The sequence below is a fragment of the Lontra canadensis genome, unplaced genomic scaffold (genome assembly GCF_010015895.1).
Source record: "Lontra canadensis isolate GAN:19392208 unplaced genomic scaffold, GSC_riverotter_1.0 scaffold9, whole genome shotgun sequence".
Taxonomy (NCBI): domain Eukaryota; kingdom Metazoa; phylum Chordata; class Mammalia; order Carnivora; family Mustelidae; genus Lontra; species Lontra canadensis.
The window spans coordinates 3480094-3497403 of record NW_022631003.1 but is presented as its reverse complement, the minus strand read 5'-3'; the positions used below and the strand labels follow the sequence as shown (position 1 = coordinate 3497403).

Here is a 17310-nt window from a genome sequence, read left to right as displayed (position 1 = left end):
GGTGCACAGGAATTTTCTCGTCATTTACTGTGTTAAATGAATAAATATGTAGTCATCATGCATCTCTTGAGAAAAGTCATACCTCAGTTAGGCTGATAAAGTTTCAACACATGAACACAGGAGGCATAAACATTGATTTATGGGTATTTAGTATTTAGGTATTCAATCAGTGCCAAAAAGCAGCTGGAGACTTGCCCATCTTTGTAAATATACAAGAGGTTTGGACAGAGGAGTCAGGGAACTTCTTAAGCAAACAAGATCCCTGAACCAAAAATCAGTATTAGTTGTGAAGAGCAAAATGGTTTATGGGTGAAAAAATCCATGTCCCCCCCAACATTTGCAATTATTTACAGTGGATTGTTTAACTGGCCAACTATTTAGTTAAGGGAGCTGGTTCCTCATGTCTAGGTCTGATTGAAAATCTTATGTTAAAAATCTTCATTACAAACCCCTCGAGTGGATGTAGCATTAAAAACAAAAACCAAAACCCCAAGCTACACACACTCAGATTGCCTGCTGAGCAGGCAGCCCAGTGCGGGGCTTTGGGACAGTGGAAGATGACTGCACAAAGAATAAGGAGATCCCGATTACCAGACCCTAAGTAAACCCCACTTACTCAACAAAAACTGAATGGCTTCAGGCACTGTTTAGTAAATTCAACTAGTGAACACCACAGGCAGAGTAACTGTCCCACAGGAGTTACGATCTACTGGCGGATAGGAAGAGAAAGATAAGAACAACCTGATCCAGCCGCACTGGCTGCTCTAGAAAAGTCGCCTTCGCGTTGTTCAGGCGTCTGGTTGCGGCCTCTCACGGCCACCGTGGCAGCCACGGGCTCGGGCAACGTCCTCACCAGCGTGCCCAAGTCTCGCGTTGCTTGTAAGGCGCTGCGTGGGCTCAGCCGCCCCTCAGCCAGGCACCTGCTGCGGAATCACCACCTCGGCGTACAGAAGGCGGTAGCGGAGGAGGCTGGGAATGAAGAAGACGCCGCTGCTAATGGGGAAGCGGAGAATGAGGGAAATGGGGAGCCAGCAATGAGGTACATGGAGAAGAGGAGGAAGAAGACGACGATGGTGAAGAGGGTAGGGATAGAAAGCTGAGGCTGAGGCGGCTACAGGCAAACAGGCCGCTGAAAGTGAGGAGAGGGGTGATGAGGACGCCAAGAAGAAGACCGATGAGGATGACCAGACAGCAAAAAAGGAAAAGCTAAACTTTAAAACAACGAACAGAAAGGCCGCCATGACCAATTTACCCTCTGCTTCCAGTCTCCGAATCTACACGGGGTCACTAAGCAGAGTCCTGCCGGCTGGCAGCACCCCCGCAGTGACACGTGCTCGCTCCCACACAGCCCAAACCACCACGTGAATCTGCAGCAGGGAAGGAGAAGAGAACCAGCGTCTCCTAGGCCCTGCTTTTCTCTTACAAATACTTAGAAAGAGGGGCGCCTGGGTGGCTCAGTGGGTTAAAGCGTCTGCTTGGGCTCAGGTCATGATCCCAGGGTCCTGGGATCGAGCCCCACATTGGGCTCTCTGCTCCACGGGGAGCCTGCTTCCCCTACTCTCTCTCTCTGCCTACTTGTGATCTCTGTCAAATAAATAAATTATTTTTTAAAGAATACTTAGGAAGATGTGTGTGTAATTTCATTTTCATTTTATGTTTTGTACATATTGTTGGGGTCAGCCATTTTTAATTTTGAACTAACTAGCCAGCCTTAGGAGCATTGTCTGTCCTACTTCTGACTCTACTTGTAATGTGACCACGTTCATTACAGTCTCAAAGGAGGGGGAAAAGTAAAGAAAAACTGAACATGCACGCACACACACACACACAAACAAAACAGTCTTACTCCGAGAATTCCAGTAACATTTTTTGTGTATGCACTAAGCTGTACTATAAACAGCTGGTTTGTATGAGTTGATTAAAGAGGCCAAAGAAGAAAGATTTCTTTCCTTTTTTTTTTTTTTAATTTTGTTGTTTGTTTGTCTATGAAGTTGCGGCCAGTTTTGGCCTGTTTGATGTATGTGTAAACAACGTTTTCCAATAATAAACCAGAATTTTATTGTGCTGAAAAAATTACAGACCAGAAAATGTTATCTAAAAATATGTGGCTATTAAACTAGGTTATCTGTAAGGTTTCTCCAAGCTTTACACATACTGAAGGAGAGGAAGGCAATTTTAAAAAGCTTAGCACTGCTTATTTTAAGGGAGTAAAATCATGGATGATTTTTTTTTTCTCTTTGTTTATCATTGTTTTCTGATGTTTTTCTATAATGAATATGTATCACATGTAAACCGGACAAATACTTAAGAAAACAGTGGAAAGATGTTAGTCAGAGCTGGGTGTTGGTTCTTAGTAACCTGAAGGTAGGTGGTTCATCCATTAGTAATGAGAACTGTAAATGAGAATTGTCTTACCCCTCCATTGATTTGCTTATTACTTTACCTTTACTTAATGAGGCTTTGGGGAAACTGCTGAGGGAATCCTGCTCCTTTTCTCATTACTTCTATGTGCACTGACTTACTCTCTACCTAGGGATTTTCGGGCACAGGTCCTGGATCAATAGATCTCTCTCTTTCTTTCTCTCTGCCCTTGCCACCTACACCCCACCCATCACTGCACATACACCACACACATACACAAACACACACACACACACACACATACACACAGCCTCTTCTCTCCCTTTAACCTTCAAATCTCAGTTTAAATGTTACCTCTACAGAGAACCCTTACTTGGGCAATCTAAGAATTCCATTGCTACCTTAGGCTCATCATACTATCCCTGCTCTTCTCAAACCTATATCTGCTCTTGCTCTATTCTTCTAGAGCACTCTCTTCAACTTGTAATTTCATATGCATTTCATTTCTTTACAAGCCTACTGTCTCCCTCCCGCCACGAGTCTGAAGTTCCCTCATGAAAACAGCAATGATCGGTTTTATTTACTGCTGTATCCCTAGGGCCTAACTAATATTGAGTAAATGAATAAATGAATGCATGAAATGGCTCCTTTGTCCTTTTGTCAAGAGTTTTACTCCCATGCAGTGGTGCTGCAACTACTACTTTGCCAGCTCAGAAGAGCCAATTATTAGTATTTTCAGGGATTTGGTAAGCTAGTTGTTAAACTATTTAGTAGCTTGAAATTAGCCATGCTGAGAGTATTTCTACCAAGGACACTGGCAAATGTTACATGTCAAGACTGTTCCCCAACCCCCCTCAAATTGCTGGTTTGTTAACACACTATGGCTCTTATCCCCTAAATCCAGCTATAAATATTGAGACAGCATGGCAAAAAACCTGGCCCAGAGGTTACTTAAAATCTTTCAATAAAGAATGCTTACATTAAAAAAATATATTAAATATATGCTATAGAGTGATTTTCCTGTTGGGAATACTCGAGTTTAATAAGCTAAATTATAGTCTAAACTATTTATTCTTGATCTCCTGAAGTTTTTGTTTCTGTTTTTCAGATCCTTATGTGAAGATCCATCTGATGCAGAATGGCAAGAGGCTGAAGAAGAAAAAGACAACAATTAAAAAGAACACACTTAACCCCTACTACAATGAGTCATTCAGCTTTGAAGTACCCTTTGAGCAAATCCAGGTAATGTCAAACATAATTTTGTCTTCCTATTCAGTTTTATTTCTTCAGACTGCATAAATGAAATGCACAAACCTTGTAAATTATCAGTGCACATGCCTTCATTAGATTTGCCATTCTTATTCCCATGCACACTTGATAATCAAGCTACATCAAGAAGGAAATGATGAAATATACAGCACAAGATGTGCTGACTCGTCAGCCAAAAACAGCTGGCATTCGGTTGAGCAGAAATAAAGTAGGAAAAAGAAAACACAACGACCCTGCTAACTCAAAAAGTACCATAAATGTTAAAAGGCCAAAAGAAAATGAACTTTCACTATTCATTCCCAGGCCACAATATGGAGTTCTCCTTATCACAGCCTTATAGCAAAAAAAAAAAAAAGAGAGAGAGAGAGATAAAAGAAATATTTTAGTTGATGATAAATATGCATCATCTTTACTCTTTTATTATTAAATTGTGATTAACAATAGAAAAATCAAACTAAGTCATATTTTTAATAGCTTATATTTAACTTCCTGTTTCTGAGTTGGAAAGGAAGGATATTTTTGTAAAGATGAAACCTTAATTTGCTAGATAATGATTGTTATAATAGGGAATATTCTATTAAAGGAATCTGTGGGTAAGATGTTCAGAACAGGATGCTACATGTAGCCACATATGATCTTATTATTTAGCAATTTTTAAATAATTTTAGGTTCTCTTACCTTCTAGCCACAGTGATACTATTGGAACTCAAAGTTCACATCCAATAACTATTGGCTATTTCTTGCTAATCTTTAATGGATATTGGATGTTAGAAACTCAAATGCCTTAAAGCAACAGTACTTTTACATTTTATTAAATAATTGATATAGGTCTATCTTTTTGGTCCTATAAAAGTTTCCCCACAATGTGAAGGAGAAATGAAGTGTAGGCACTAAAACTACACCATGGAAATTTCTAAAGGTCCAGAATATAAAACACCAGTAAATATTCTTTAGTTGCATATTTTTACTTTAATCTAGAATCTAATTTAGAATATAATATCTTATGAGCAAATCACACCTTTATTCCATGAAGAAAGCTAAGATAATAGCTACATTTATTATATATTTATTATGTGTCTGGCCCCAATTTAAGCACTTCACATAGATAATCTCATTAAGTCTTTTATAATAACCTTATGAGAGAGGTTATTATCCCAATTTTATATATAAGGAAACCAAGGCTTAGAATCTCCTCACATATAAAATAGGAATAATAGAATGCATATCAAAGAGATTGTGCATATGAAATCATTTGGAATGGTGAACGCTCAGTAAATAGTTCCCATCACCATTATTATTCACAGTATTAATTTTGTCTTTTTCAAATTAACACTTTATTAGAAAATAGATCTAACAATAAAATTAAAACAATATATGGACCAATGTTGTCTACTAGAACTCTCTGTGAGAATGGAAATGTTTTATCATCTGTGTGGTCCAATACAGTAGTCAACAGCAAGCAGGTAATGAGCACCTCAGCCACTAGTGTGATCAAGAAATTTTATTAATTTTAATTTACTTCAATTTAAATAGCTACATGTTGCCAGGAGTACTTATTGTATGTTATGGGGCAGTTCTTTAAAAATCAACGGCAATCTACCATCACTTCATGGTCTTTATATAACCTTTCTCGTGTATATTTTCACATGGTAGCAATTTACATATGTTTACTTTCAATAGTTGTTATATAAGTAAATGACATTGCAGAGGACACTGATTCCCTGTCCCCAGTCACCTGTTTACTAGCCAGAACTAGTGAGGTCACTGCTTTAGACCAACTGGCAACCCCCAAAGACACCCAATTTTCTCCAGTTTATTTTGCAATATTTATTCAGTGAACTCTTTTGAGTTCTAAGAACTTACTCCTATGGAAACTAATACCTCCTGAAGATTTGTTTTTATTATTTTTTTTAAGTTTATTTATTTATTTGACAGAGAGAGAGAGCACAAGCAGGGGGAATGGCAGGCAGAGGGAGAGGGAGAAGTTTCCCAGGCAAACAGGAAACCCAATGTGGGGCTTGATCTCAGGACTCTGGGATCATGACCTGAGCTGAAGACAGACACTTAACCAACTGAGCCATCCAGGCACCCTGAGCTTTTTTTTTAATACTGTAAAACAATTTAAGACAAGTTATTGTGATGAAAAATCCTATCGTAAACTTTCTTTGAGCTACAATTCTACACCTGTTAAAAAAAAAAAAAGTAAATGTCCTTTTGCAACAATAAATTGTGCAAATGTAAATATATTAAAACTGAAGGGGGTGCCTAGGTGACTCAGTTGCTTAAGCCTCTGACTTGGGCTAGGTCATGCATCAGACTCCCTGCCCAGTAGAGAGCCAGCTGGCTTCTCCCTCTGCCCAGCACACCGCCCCCCCCCAACCCCCACACCAGCAGCTCATGGCCCACGTGCACCCTCTCTCTCTCTCAAATAAATAAAATCTTAAAAATAAGTGAAGCACATTAAAAACAAGACATACGCTGGGTTTCTGGGGCAGCATTTTAGAGGAGCTAGTATTCTGTCAGGACAGAGAACCTGAACCCATCGTAGAGTACTTTTAGGCATGGCAATGATGAGCCCATCTCTGACTATATCCCTCCTCTTTCTCTGTTTCTTGTGAGTTTGTTCTTTTCTTTCTTCTTCCTCTCTTCTCTTTTTTAGTTTTCCCCAGGAGATTTGCTTTCCTAGTTTTCCTAGAGAAACAGTTGAACATTTTATGTACTAAAATAGGGGTCTGGGTTTCCTTTATTCTGAGGTTATAAGATTATCTGTTTTCTCTCTATCCCTATGAAATACATTATGAGCAAAATATGCTGATTTCCAAAAGTACATGTAAATGTTATACCCCCCAAATGTATAAATAAACTACATATACAGCTGCAGAAATTAATCCAAGACCTTCAGAAGGATATTCTGTCCTGAGTACGATTAATCAGTACATTCCTGGTTGAAATAATCAAAACCCACTCCAACCATTCATTCCAGCCTCCAAAAGCCCATTTCACCTTTGTGCATAATATCTGTAATTAGCTCCTACTCCCCATTCCCTGCAATATGCTTTCTTCCTAATGAATTTGCTTAGGAAAAGCTCTGAGAATTTTCCTGAGAACAAAAGCTACTCCCCATTCCCTGCAATATGCTTTCTTCCTGATGAATTTGCTTGGGAGAAGCTCTGAGAATTTTCCTGAGAACGAAAGTGATTCTGTTCTCTTTTCCAAAACCATCCAGTGGATAGATGATGCCCTTGATAATGGAATCAATCCAAGGCTGCATAAGGGAAGGAGGTTTGTTTCCTTTATTGCCAATGTGTTACATTTTACATTCTAAATTCCACTTTCAAGACTGGTTATTTTCTCTGCTGTGAAGCTGTCCATGGGTGCCATCTCTCGGTACACTGGGGCAATAATGCAGTCCTCAGAGTACAAAGTCCATGAAAGGGCCAGAACTCAGCAGGACCTTTATTTGGCCCTGGCTTCCATCATTCCATTTTCTGTTCCTTTTAACTCTGGCCACCAAATGTTATGCATTCTACTTTATTCTAAGCTCTTCCTTTATCCCTGCACTCAGTTTCTAGATTAGAGCCTTCACATATTTTGACTAATCCATTACTTCGGAAGCGGTACTAAAATGTGCTTTCAAAAAGTGTGTCTTTCATATCATAATGGCATGGGTTTCCTTTCGTCGATTCAGGCAGTTCTAAAAAGTAAGTTATTAAATAAACTCTCACAGTGTAATAGAACAACTGAAGTAAATCTTGTGTGGCTAAAAGGTTATTTCCATTTGAGATCAGCGCTGGATACGCAACAGTTACTCAGCAAATGTTTATTGAGAAAATGTATAAATGGGGAAATTATCTTTAGTTATTACTTTTTAAAGATATTTCACTCTATTGTCACATTTAATACTCACAATAATCATGTGATTATTGTACCAAATACCAATGCCAGAAATCTTGCTGATGAGACAGTTGAAACAAATGGACTTAGAGGTGGACACAGTTGACAAAGACAGAAGGGATGGTAGATTACGGCATAGACTGTGAAAACCAACCCACTCATTCCTTGCACGACCCCAGGCCGGGAACTTCACGGCATCTTCTTTGTGTAATGGCAATATTAATAGGATCTATTATGAGAAGTAAATGAGTAGTTCACATAAAAGACTTAGAATTGTGCCAAATACCTGACAAAATTTAACATTTATTCAGTATTTTGGAGAAGCTGAAGACAGTGATGGTGGTGACGTAATGTTGAAATAGGGATTGCACTCAGGTTTTCACATTCGAATCATTTTCAGTCTCGGCCTGGTATTTTGAGACTGGGTCTTATTTCCAGTGGTTTTGATCTCAAGACAGCTTTGTAAGAGGACAGGGTGATTAATGTTTTTTTTGTGTCCTCTTGCAGAAAGTGCAAGTGGTGGTAACTGTTTTGGACTATGACAAGATTGGCAAGAACGATGCCATCGGCAAAGTCTTTGTGGGCTACAATAGCACCGGGGCAGAGCTGCGACACTGGTCAGACATGCTGGCCAACCCCAGGCGACCCATTGCCCAGTGGCACACCCTACAGGTAGAGGAGGAAGTTGACGCCATGCTGGCGGTCAAGAAGTAAAGGAAAGAAGCCTTTCTGCGTTTGCCCACATAGTGCTCTTTAGCCAGTATCTGTAAATACCTCAGTAATATGGGTCCTTTCATCTATCCAGCCATGCATTCCTGACACAATTCTGTGGTACTTCAATTCCTGTATTAATTTGCACAAATTTAAACGTAGAGAGCCCCTAAGCCCTTCATCATGCCACTGCCCTCCAAATCTACTCTTCTTTTAAGCAATATGATGTGTAGATAGAGCATGACTGAAATTATTTATTGTATCACACTGTTGTATATACCAGTATGCTGAAGATTTATTTCTAGTTTGTGTATTTGTATGTTGTTAGCGTTTCCTAATCTGTGTATATCTAGATGTTTTTAATAAGATGTTCTATTTTAAATTATGTAAATTGACTGAAATATAGGAGAGCTGATAATATATTATATGGTAAATATAGTATTGTCTGCATTCCAGCAAAAATATCAACTTGTAAGGCACTAGTACAGTCAAACTGACATCTTAAAGGACAACTTAAACCTGAGCTTTCTACCGATCATTTGAGAACCAAGATACACTGACACCACATATTTGGTGGGTGAATCCAATTTTGTAGAATTTCTTCACAGGCAAATTAGCATGATCTAAACAGCATCCAGACTGACCTCCAGGAAGCATAGCCACAAAGCAGAACAGCATCTGTCTGTACACATCGACAAAGCTAAAACCAGGGCTTCACTCCTACATTCAAGGAAGCAACTGAACAGGAGTCCAAGATTTCATATTACTGCATATAGAGTAACAACGCGACGGTGTTCCATGTGTGTGTATGTGTGGGGGGGTGTGGGTGTGGGTGTATGGGTGTGTGGGTGCATTTGTTTGGGGACAGGGTGGGTGGGAAGAAGCTGAGAATTCAGCATTTCTGAAATATTGCCTGACTATTTAAAAAGAAAAAAAAAAAGTAGCTCTCCGTTATCACCTTTATACAAATGTGCATCCTGTGAATTCTGTTCCAGATTTCATACCTATAATAATTCCAAAAGGTTTGCACATTAGACTTTGTAACAAAATATTTTATTATACAAAACCATATTAGAAGGAATGCAGAATATTTTTAACACAGCAATCTGTGCTTATTACACAAAATTACTTTGTGGTAAACAGTATTGTAACCCCATCAAAAGATGAAAAAATAAACAATTAGCCATAGTTCTGAATGCACTTCAATTAAGCCAAAACAGCTAGTGATCTTTTTATATGCTCTTTTTACTTAAATAAGTTTTAATTTGTCCTTTAAAAAAAAAAAAAAAGGTGAAACAATACCAAGAACAAGTTCTAGCAAACTGGAGCAACCTCTTATGTATACTAGATGCTTGATTTAGGAGGAGTTTTTAATGTTCTCAATGTCATTATGTAGTAAATGGCACTATTATGAAGCTACTAGTCATTCCATAAGAGTCTTCAAGGACTGCTCTGTGTAACACTGTGACTGCCGTGTGTGCTTAGACACGTAGTTTCCTCAGTGGATAGCACTCAATTTATTCCGTAGTGATGTTGTAACAATACTGCCATTCCCTTCTACTGCACTGCCCAAGGTGTGTGTAGCACAAACAGTTCTCATTACAAAGGACCAATTCAGAACTGAAAAGCTATGCATAGGACAAGAAAGATACATAGACTGGGGTGGAACACACAGCATTTTGTCAAGCACTGTGCAATCCTCCTTGTTTTTCCCCACTCTGGTAGACGACTGCTTTGTGGAAGGGCAGCCGATTTGCTCACGCTGCATCCACGCACTTCCGTGGCCCATCGCAGCTCCTAGGCCACAGACAGCAGTGACGCGCTGAGGTGAAAGTTTGTCTTCATGAATACCAAAACAAGACGGAGGAAAACCGAGCATTAGCCTCGTGTTCAGACTTTAGGATACCATGCCATGTTTTTCAAAAACTACAGATAATTCAAAAAGGGCTGATGGGAGGCTTCACTGCACCGGCCTGGCTGTTTCCTGATAAAACTAGAATTCCTGTCATTCTTCTTTTCTCATCAAAGAAGAGGCAAGCCCTTGGCCTTTCAGCCCAGTCACCACAGGCAAACTCATCAGGACTGGGCCAGACACAAAGGACAAGGGAGTATAACCTCTCTCTCTTCTGTGGATGGTCCATACTTTAAAAAAAAAAAAAAAAAAAAAAAAACAAAGATAATAGAAGATGCACAAGTCATGATGTGAGATTTCATATCAGTTTGAACAGAAGAGTCAAATGAGAATCTTTCCAATTTAAGAGACCAAACTCTACCAAAGAGAGGGAGTCGACTGTCTTTTCAAAATTCTTTCAACATCAGAAACAGACATTTAATTTCACTGTATTCAGCTTTAAGTTGTTCACACTGAAACAACACTTTCAGGCAAGCAGGTTCAAGCTGCCGAACACACATTATTTCTCACATTCAAGTACTACTAATGCATTCTCTTGCAACACTGCCAGACATGGGATCGTCACCATAGAATCCGTTGGGACTATGCCATGTTTCACCAGTCAGTGACTGAACCTGCTTTAAGACCAAGATTCATCCTCAGACACGCCACATGTACCTTTCTGACAAAGCTGTGTAAACTATTAGAAGCTGATGCTCTAGAAAGATCCTAGTTGCCTTTGTGTATATTTACTGCCTGCTTGAGTGTTTCTATGTGTGGGTTTTCTCTGTATCTTGTAGAAATGTTGGGGTGTTCTCTTCTGCCATAAGGCTCGTGGCCCGCGAGCCAACTACTTTAGCTGTATTTACCTTCGTTTTTGATGAAGTGGTTTAAATTTTGTTTCACTTTGTGTAGTGACCCCACAATAGTTTTCTGATTGTTGTTAAAAATGACTTAACATATTACATGGATATTCAATAAAAATGTTTTATTTCCTGTTGATGTTGCCGCCTTTCAACTCTTTCTCTTCCTTGACTCTGCGGCTGAGTCAGAGGCCAGAGGACTTCGGGGGCTGCTGGAAGCAGCGGTGGCAGAACAAAAGCCTGCACTGCCTGGCGCCCCAAGTCGTGCCTGTGAATACAGAGCAGCTGACGCCAATACAATGCCCAGAGCGCAGCCGCCGCTGCCCTGCGCTCCTCATTCTCCGTGTGTTTGTCTCTTCCAGTTTATCAGCGATTCACCACGCACACCTTCAGGCTTTCCACTCTGCCCGAAAGGTGTCCTCCAGGGTTCTTATTCTACCGCTTGAGTCACAAAGCCTCTCCAAAATGGGACTGAAAATAAGACTTGTTTAACTCCAGTCTCGGAGGGTAGCATGCCACATTAAATTCCCCGCCCACTGCCATGACTGGGTAAAACAAGTAAACATGTCTCCTCCACTAAATTCGACATTGGTTAGTGCCTCCTGTATACCATGTGCTTACTGGATGCCGGAGAGACAACAAATGAGGTAATAAGGTACCCCTGGCCCCAAGGAGCCCATAGGCTCAGACAGGCACCTGAACGTACTACCACAATACGTAGTGATGGCACCCTGAGTCCCTGAGAACCTTCTCTAGACCGATCACAGTGGATGCCATGGTGTGCCACCCTGATCCCCCTTGGGCACCGAGGCACTCAGCCTGCAGCTACTAGAAGCCTTGCTTGATGGCAGCTCACACCTGGATCCCTCTGCCCTCTACTGAGGAAGCTGCCTCACTAAGGTCAGGCATCCTCCCCAGCCACATTCCATGGCCCAGGCAGGATCTCTCTGAAGCCATATCTCAGTTTCCAGCCCCAAGGGTTAGTTGAGAAGGCTATTGCAATGCCCCTCACCTTCTCCCTCTCCCCAGCCCATTCTCCTTGCTCCTTTACAGCGGTTGTTCCCAAGAGCATTTCCCCATAAAACCCCTTTATCTCAGAATCAGTATCCTGAGGATCCTAGCCTATAACACATTGTTTAGGGGAGGAGATATCATGAAAAGTTTTAGAGGCTAAGTACTAAAGGAACTGGTAGGAGTTATCCAAGTCAGAGAGTGGGCAGAACTGTGGCAAAATTTATCTCATTATCAAGGCTGGCCACACCATACTCCCTTCAGCCAACTTTTATTAGGCAAAGCAAAACAAGGATAGGGACTGAGCCCAAACTGCTTAGATAGGTGGCGAAAGGCCATTTAATTATGTACACTCTGAGGAAGCAGTTAGCAGGGCTCTAAATGCAAAGTGAGAAAAGGAAATTTAAGGCCCACTAAGGTTAGATGCAAAAACAAAACAAAATAAGACCAAAAAAAAAGCATTAAATATGTAAGTGTTTGATTTTCAAAATTGAGCATTTTGTTTTTCTTAAAGAGCTCTCAAAATTAGGTACAATTTCTTAATTACAAAAAAAAAAGGAAAATCACCCCAAACTTCTGTCAATATCTGTTTTCCCAAAAGGCTTTTAGGTTTGAGATATATACACTTAGGATATGTATTAGGTGTTTTATGACAACAAAACTATTCCAGGTATTTCAAAGGGGAAATTTAAGAAATTGGCCACATAGAGAGGGCTGAGAAAGCCAAGTACGGACTGTGGGTTAACCTAGAGATAAATCGATGTAGTTGAAGTTGTATGCTAGCCCTGCCCTCACAAAATCCCACAGACCTGGTGACCGAAGCAACAACAATTTCTTTTCTTACAGTTCTGGAAGTCAGAAGTCCTAGACTGAGGTGTCGGCAGGGTTGGCTTCTTCTGAAGCCTCTCTCTCTGGCTTATAGATGGTCATCTGGTCCCATGGTCTTCCCTCTATGTGTATCTGGGTCCCAACCTCCCCTTCATATAAGAACAGGAGTCACATTGAATTGGGGTCAACCCTAATGACCTCTTTTTATCTTAACTACCTCTTTAAGAACCCTAGCTCCAAATAAAAGTCATGTTCTGAGGTACTGGGGATTAGGACTTCAACATATGAATTTGGAGGGGTGGGGCACAATCCCCCATAAACACCAGGGTAAGTCTAGGTAAACAAAATAGAGGGGTGCCTGGGTGGCTCAGTTGGGTAAGTGTCTGACTTCAGCTCAAGGCATGATCTCAGGGTTCTGAGATCGAGCCCCGAGTCGGGTTCCCTGCTCAGTAGAGAGTCTGCTTGTCCCCCTCTGCCCCGCCTGTCCCCCTGCTTGTGTTCTCTCTCTCAGAAAAATAAATAAAATCTTTAAAAAAAAAAAAAACAGGAAAACAAAACAGAATGGAAAAGATAGTGTTACCATAGCTTGGAACTCTAAAGGAGGGGCTAGAACCTGGGGGAGGTACCACAAAAGGTTTTCAGGTGCTGGTGCTGGGACCAACAAAGAGGCCGCATACCAGCCCATCTGGGAGTGCCACAAGATCCTGATCCAGCAGCAGCCCCACTTTGGCTAGAGGAAAGCCAACAGAAGCTAGAAGCAGGAAGAAGATTTTTTCTCTTCTCTCCCTACCTTCCCGTTCAACTGGGGCTTCTCGCTGGGAAAACCTAATCCGAGTCAGCTGGTGAGGAAGTTTAGGGAATAGTCTGCTGGGTCTTAGAGCCTACCCCGAAGTACACAGCAGAGCACAGAAAGGTGGGAACAAGGGCAGAGAACAAGCAGGAAACGAACCAGCACGCTAAATGTCTTAGTCCCTTCATGCTGCTGTACCAACAGTACCATAGACAATAATTTAAGCAACATATATTTATTTCTCACAGTTCTGGAGGATGGGAAATCCAAGACCAAAGCACCAGCAGATCCAGTGGCTATTGGGAGGCCGGCTCCTTGCCATGTGTCACCACGAGGTTGCTCTCTGAGGTCTCTTTTAATCAGGGCACTAATCCCATTCATGAGGTGTCCACCCTCATGACCTAATCTTACCTCTCAAAGAGCCCACTTCCTAATACAGGGGCAATGGTGGTTAGGATTTCCACATAAGAATTTGGGGTGGGGGATGGGGGAGACAGAAGCACTCAGTCCATAACATTAGGAAACCTTTAGGAGCTGCACTCATTTTCTAAATGCTCTCGTTTCTTCTTTAGAGGATTCAGGGGTTCCTATCTGAGCCACACAAGTCATCCCACCCCTGATGAAACAGATATATCAGAATCACATTCTTATTTGATTTATGTGGAGAGTTTATCTTACAGATTTGAAAATTCCAACCATTATTGCCATTATCCCCAGCATGCAAAATATCTTTATTCCCAATGCACAGGACTCTTTGACGTTTGGCAATTGATTTAAGCTGCACACAAATTTTTACAGTAAAATAGTCAGACAGTGACTTTGTAATAAGAAGGTAAAAGATCAAGAAAATAAAAATGAGAAATAGCCTGATAGTAAATGTACAAAGAAATTTTCCAAAACATACAGAGTAATAATTATATAGGAGGAAATATTAAGAGGGAGCAGTAATAGGAACACCATGCAAACCGGATGATGATTTGTGTGATCAAAGTTCCAAGGCCGGCTCCAAGTTACTTGCATATTTAAAATCTGCATTTCCGACATATTGATTTTTTTGCCCTCCCCCACCAATACACATCTCTGAAGTTCCCACACTCATCCCTTTTCTTTGACAGTAACCATCCTGCCAGCAAGGCTTTTTCTGCTGTGCAAAAGGTCTTTGCAGCTGTCCCGGTGCACAAAGGTTAAAAAGCATTTTGTAGCAAACAAGTCACTTCCTTCTCAGCTGTCCACGTCCCCTCTGTCACCTTCTTATTGCCTCCCAAAGGGAAGTGTAGCAAAGTGTTGACATCCTTTATAGGCAAAATTGTTTGAGTTGTCTGTGGAAGGAACCCAATTTAAATCAGATTAAAGAAAAGAGAGAGGGAAAGAAGCAATGGGGAGAGGAAGAGAGAAAGAGAGAAACAGAGACAGAGAGAACAACTATTGGATCATCTAACCAGGAAAGTATGACTACATTCAGGACCAGCTCGATCAAGGGCCTCCAACAGTGGTATCATCCCCATTCATTCTCCCTCTTCCTCTCTCTCTCTCTCTCATTCTCTCTCCCCATCCCAAGTCTACTATCCTCTGCATCAACTTCATTTTCAAGCTCCAGTGTCACCATGTGGCAGCCCAAATGGCCCTGAGCAGCTCCAAGCTTCTGTTCTTCCAGCTTAGCCTGCTTGCAGAGAGTGCTGCCTGCACAATTATATCACCGAAATTCCCAGACCTAACTTACATGCTTGGGTCACATGCCCTCCTTAAAATGATCATGCCATGTTCACTTTAGCCAAACCTAGGTTTTGTCCCCAGCTGTAGAGCCACATGGCATGACAGTTCCTCCACGGATAATCATAATGCTACTACCAAGAAACAAAAGTGAATACTGCACAGACAAAAACAATAGGCATCTACTCTTTCGCTCCCCATATGCCCCCACCCTAAGAGAGGGACACTGAAGGCATAAACTCAGGCCACAGTAAAAGCCTGATCATTCTTCCCTTTGACCAAAAACATTATTGGAGGGACGCCTGGGTGTTTCAGTCAGTTAGGCATCTGACTTCATCTCAGCTCAGGTCCTGACCCCAGCATCAGGAGTTGGGGTCCATGTTGGGTTCCATGCTGGGCATGGAACCTACTTAAAACACAACAACAACAATAACACACCTATTGGAAAGAAAATTTTAAAAGTACGTAGCACTTTTCAATTATCTGAAAGCATCTATTTACCTTGCTATTTATTGTCAGGAAAACCAATCAACTGCATATATTTTAAGCAGTATTTTTTTTTAAGATTTTTTATTTATTTGACAGAGACAGCGAGAGAGGGCACACAAGCAGGGGCAGAGGGAGAGGGAGAAGCAGGCTCCCCGCTGATCAGGGAGCCCGATATGGGATCATGGGCAAATTATGACCTGAGCCGAAGGCAGACACTTAATGACTAAGACACCCAGGCACTCCAAGCAGCCTTTTTTTGGAAAGCACTGAGACATTAACATGATTTTTGATTCTTGAATTCATTAAATAATATTATAGAAACTATATAGGAAGAAAGGGAAATAGGAAAAAATTGGGCACCTGGGTGGTTCAGTCAGTTAAACACCTGACTTCCATTCAGATCATGTTCAGGGTCCTGGGATCAAGTCCCGTATCAGGGTTCCAGCTCATCCGGAAGTCTGCTTCTCCCTCTCCCTCTGCTCTGCCCCCCTGCTCGTGCTCTCTTCCTCCCTCTCTCAAATAAATAAAATCTTAAAAAAAAGAAAGAAATAGGGAAAAAATCACCCTACACATCCTTGTTGTTTTGACATATTGGTCCATATACACCCACCTTTATAGTTTTACTCATAGCGTACATACAATTAAGTATCAGTTTCTTTCACTTAATGTGAAAAACAAGACTTTTTTCATGTTATCACATAGTCTTTACAATTCTTATTTTTTTAAAGATTTATTTATTTGAGGGGAGGGGAAGGGCAAAAGGAAAGGGAGAGAGAGTCCTAAGCAAACACACCGCTGAGCATTGAGCACATGCTCGGCTCTGTCCCAGGACCCCAAGATCACCTCCCAAGCCAAAAACCAAGAGTCAGATGTTCAACGCACTGGGCCACCCAGGAACCCCTACAACTTCTATTTTTAATGGCCATCTGACGTTTCTTCACGCAGATAAACAAAAACTTAATCAACCATTTCCCTAATACCAGGTATTTGAGTTGTTACTAAGGAATTTCTTACATAAATAACATTGCAGTGGATACTTTAGTGGAATCTTGTTTTTCTATTACTCTATCAATATCTGTTATTAAATAGATTTTATGTATATTTTCTTCGGATAAGTCTCCAGAATTTTCCAATTTGGTTTCTTGGAAGGTTCTATCAAAAGATCCTGCCATTGGTGTTATGTGTTCAGGTTTTCTCACAGTGTCCCTAACTGTGGGCATCGTGCTTTTAATGCCTGGCAGCTGTGAAGGGTCATGTGTCTAGGTAATGACAGGCCCAGAGCTGGAATAGGAGTCTCTGCATTCGGGGACCACTGTCTTTGTCACTAGTCCAGGCAGCTTGGTTTGTTAAAAAAATCCATGGCATGAGAAAACCCTTGGTGGAGAGCCTGAGGAGTGAGGGTGTCAGGAGAGAACCTTACAGAAGAGAATGGCCCAGGACAACAAGTGTTCAGAAGTGACTCCTTCCTCCCCCTCACCTTCACGTCAAAGCCT

The 17310-nt window shown here is 41.1% G+C and overlaps 1 protein-coding gene across 2 annotated transcripts in view; it reads left to right on the top strand.

Moving 5' to 3' along the window:
• The window catches only part of SYT1 (synaptotagmin 1), a 543751-nt gene extending 532623 nt beyond the window's left edge, over window positions 1–11128 (top strand). For both annotated transcript variants that reach the window (XM_032854709.1, XM_032854708.1), the window contains exons 9-10: window positions 3470–3603; window positions 8032–11128. In XM_032854709.1, the coding sequence (XP_032710600.1) occupies window positions 3470–3603; window positions 8032–8238 (341 nt within the window). In that variant the 3' untranslated portion in view covers window positions 8239–11128. The remainder of the gene's footprint in view (window positions 1–3469; window positions 3604–8031) is intronic.
• Window positions 11129–17310: the final 6182 nt, after the last annotated feature.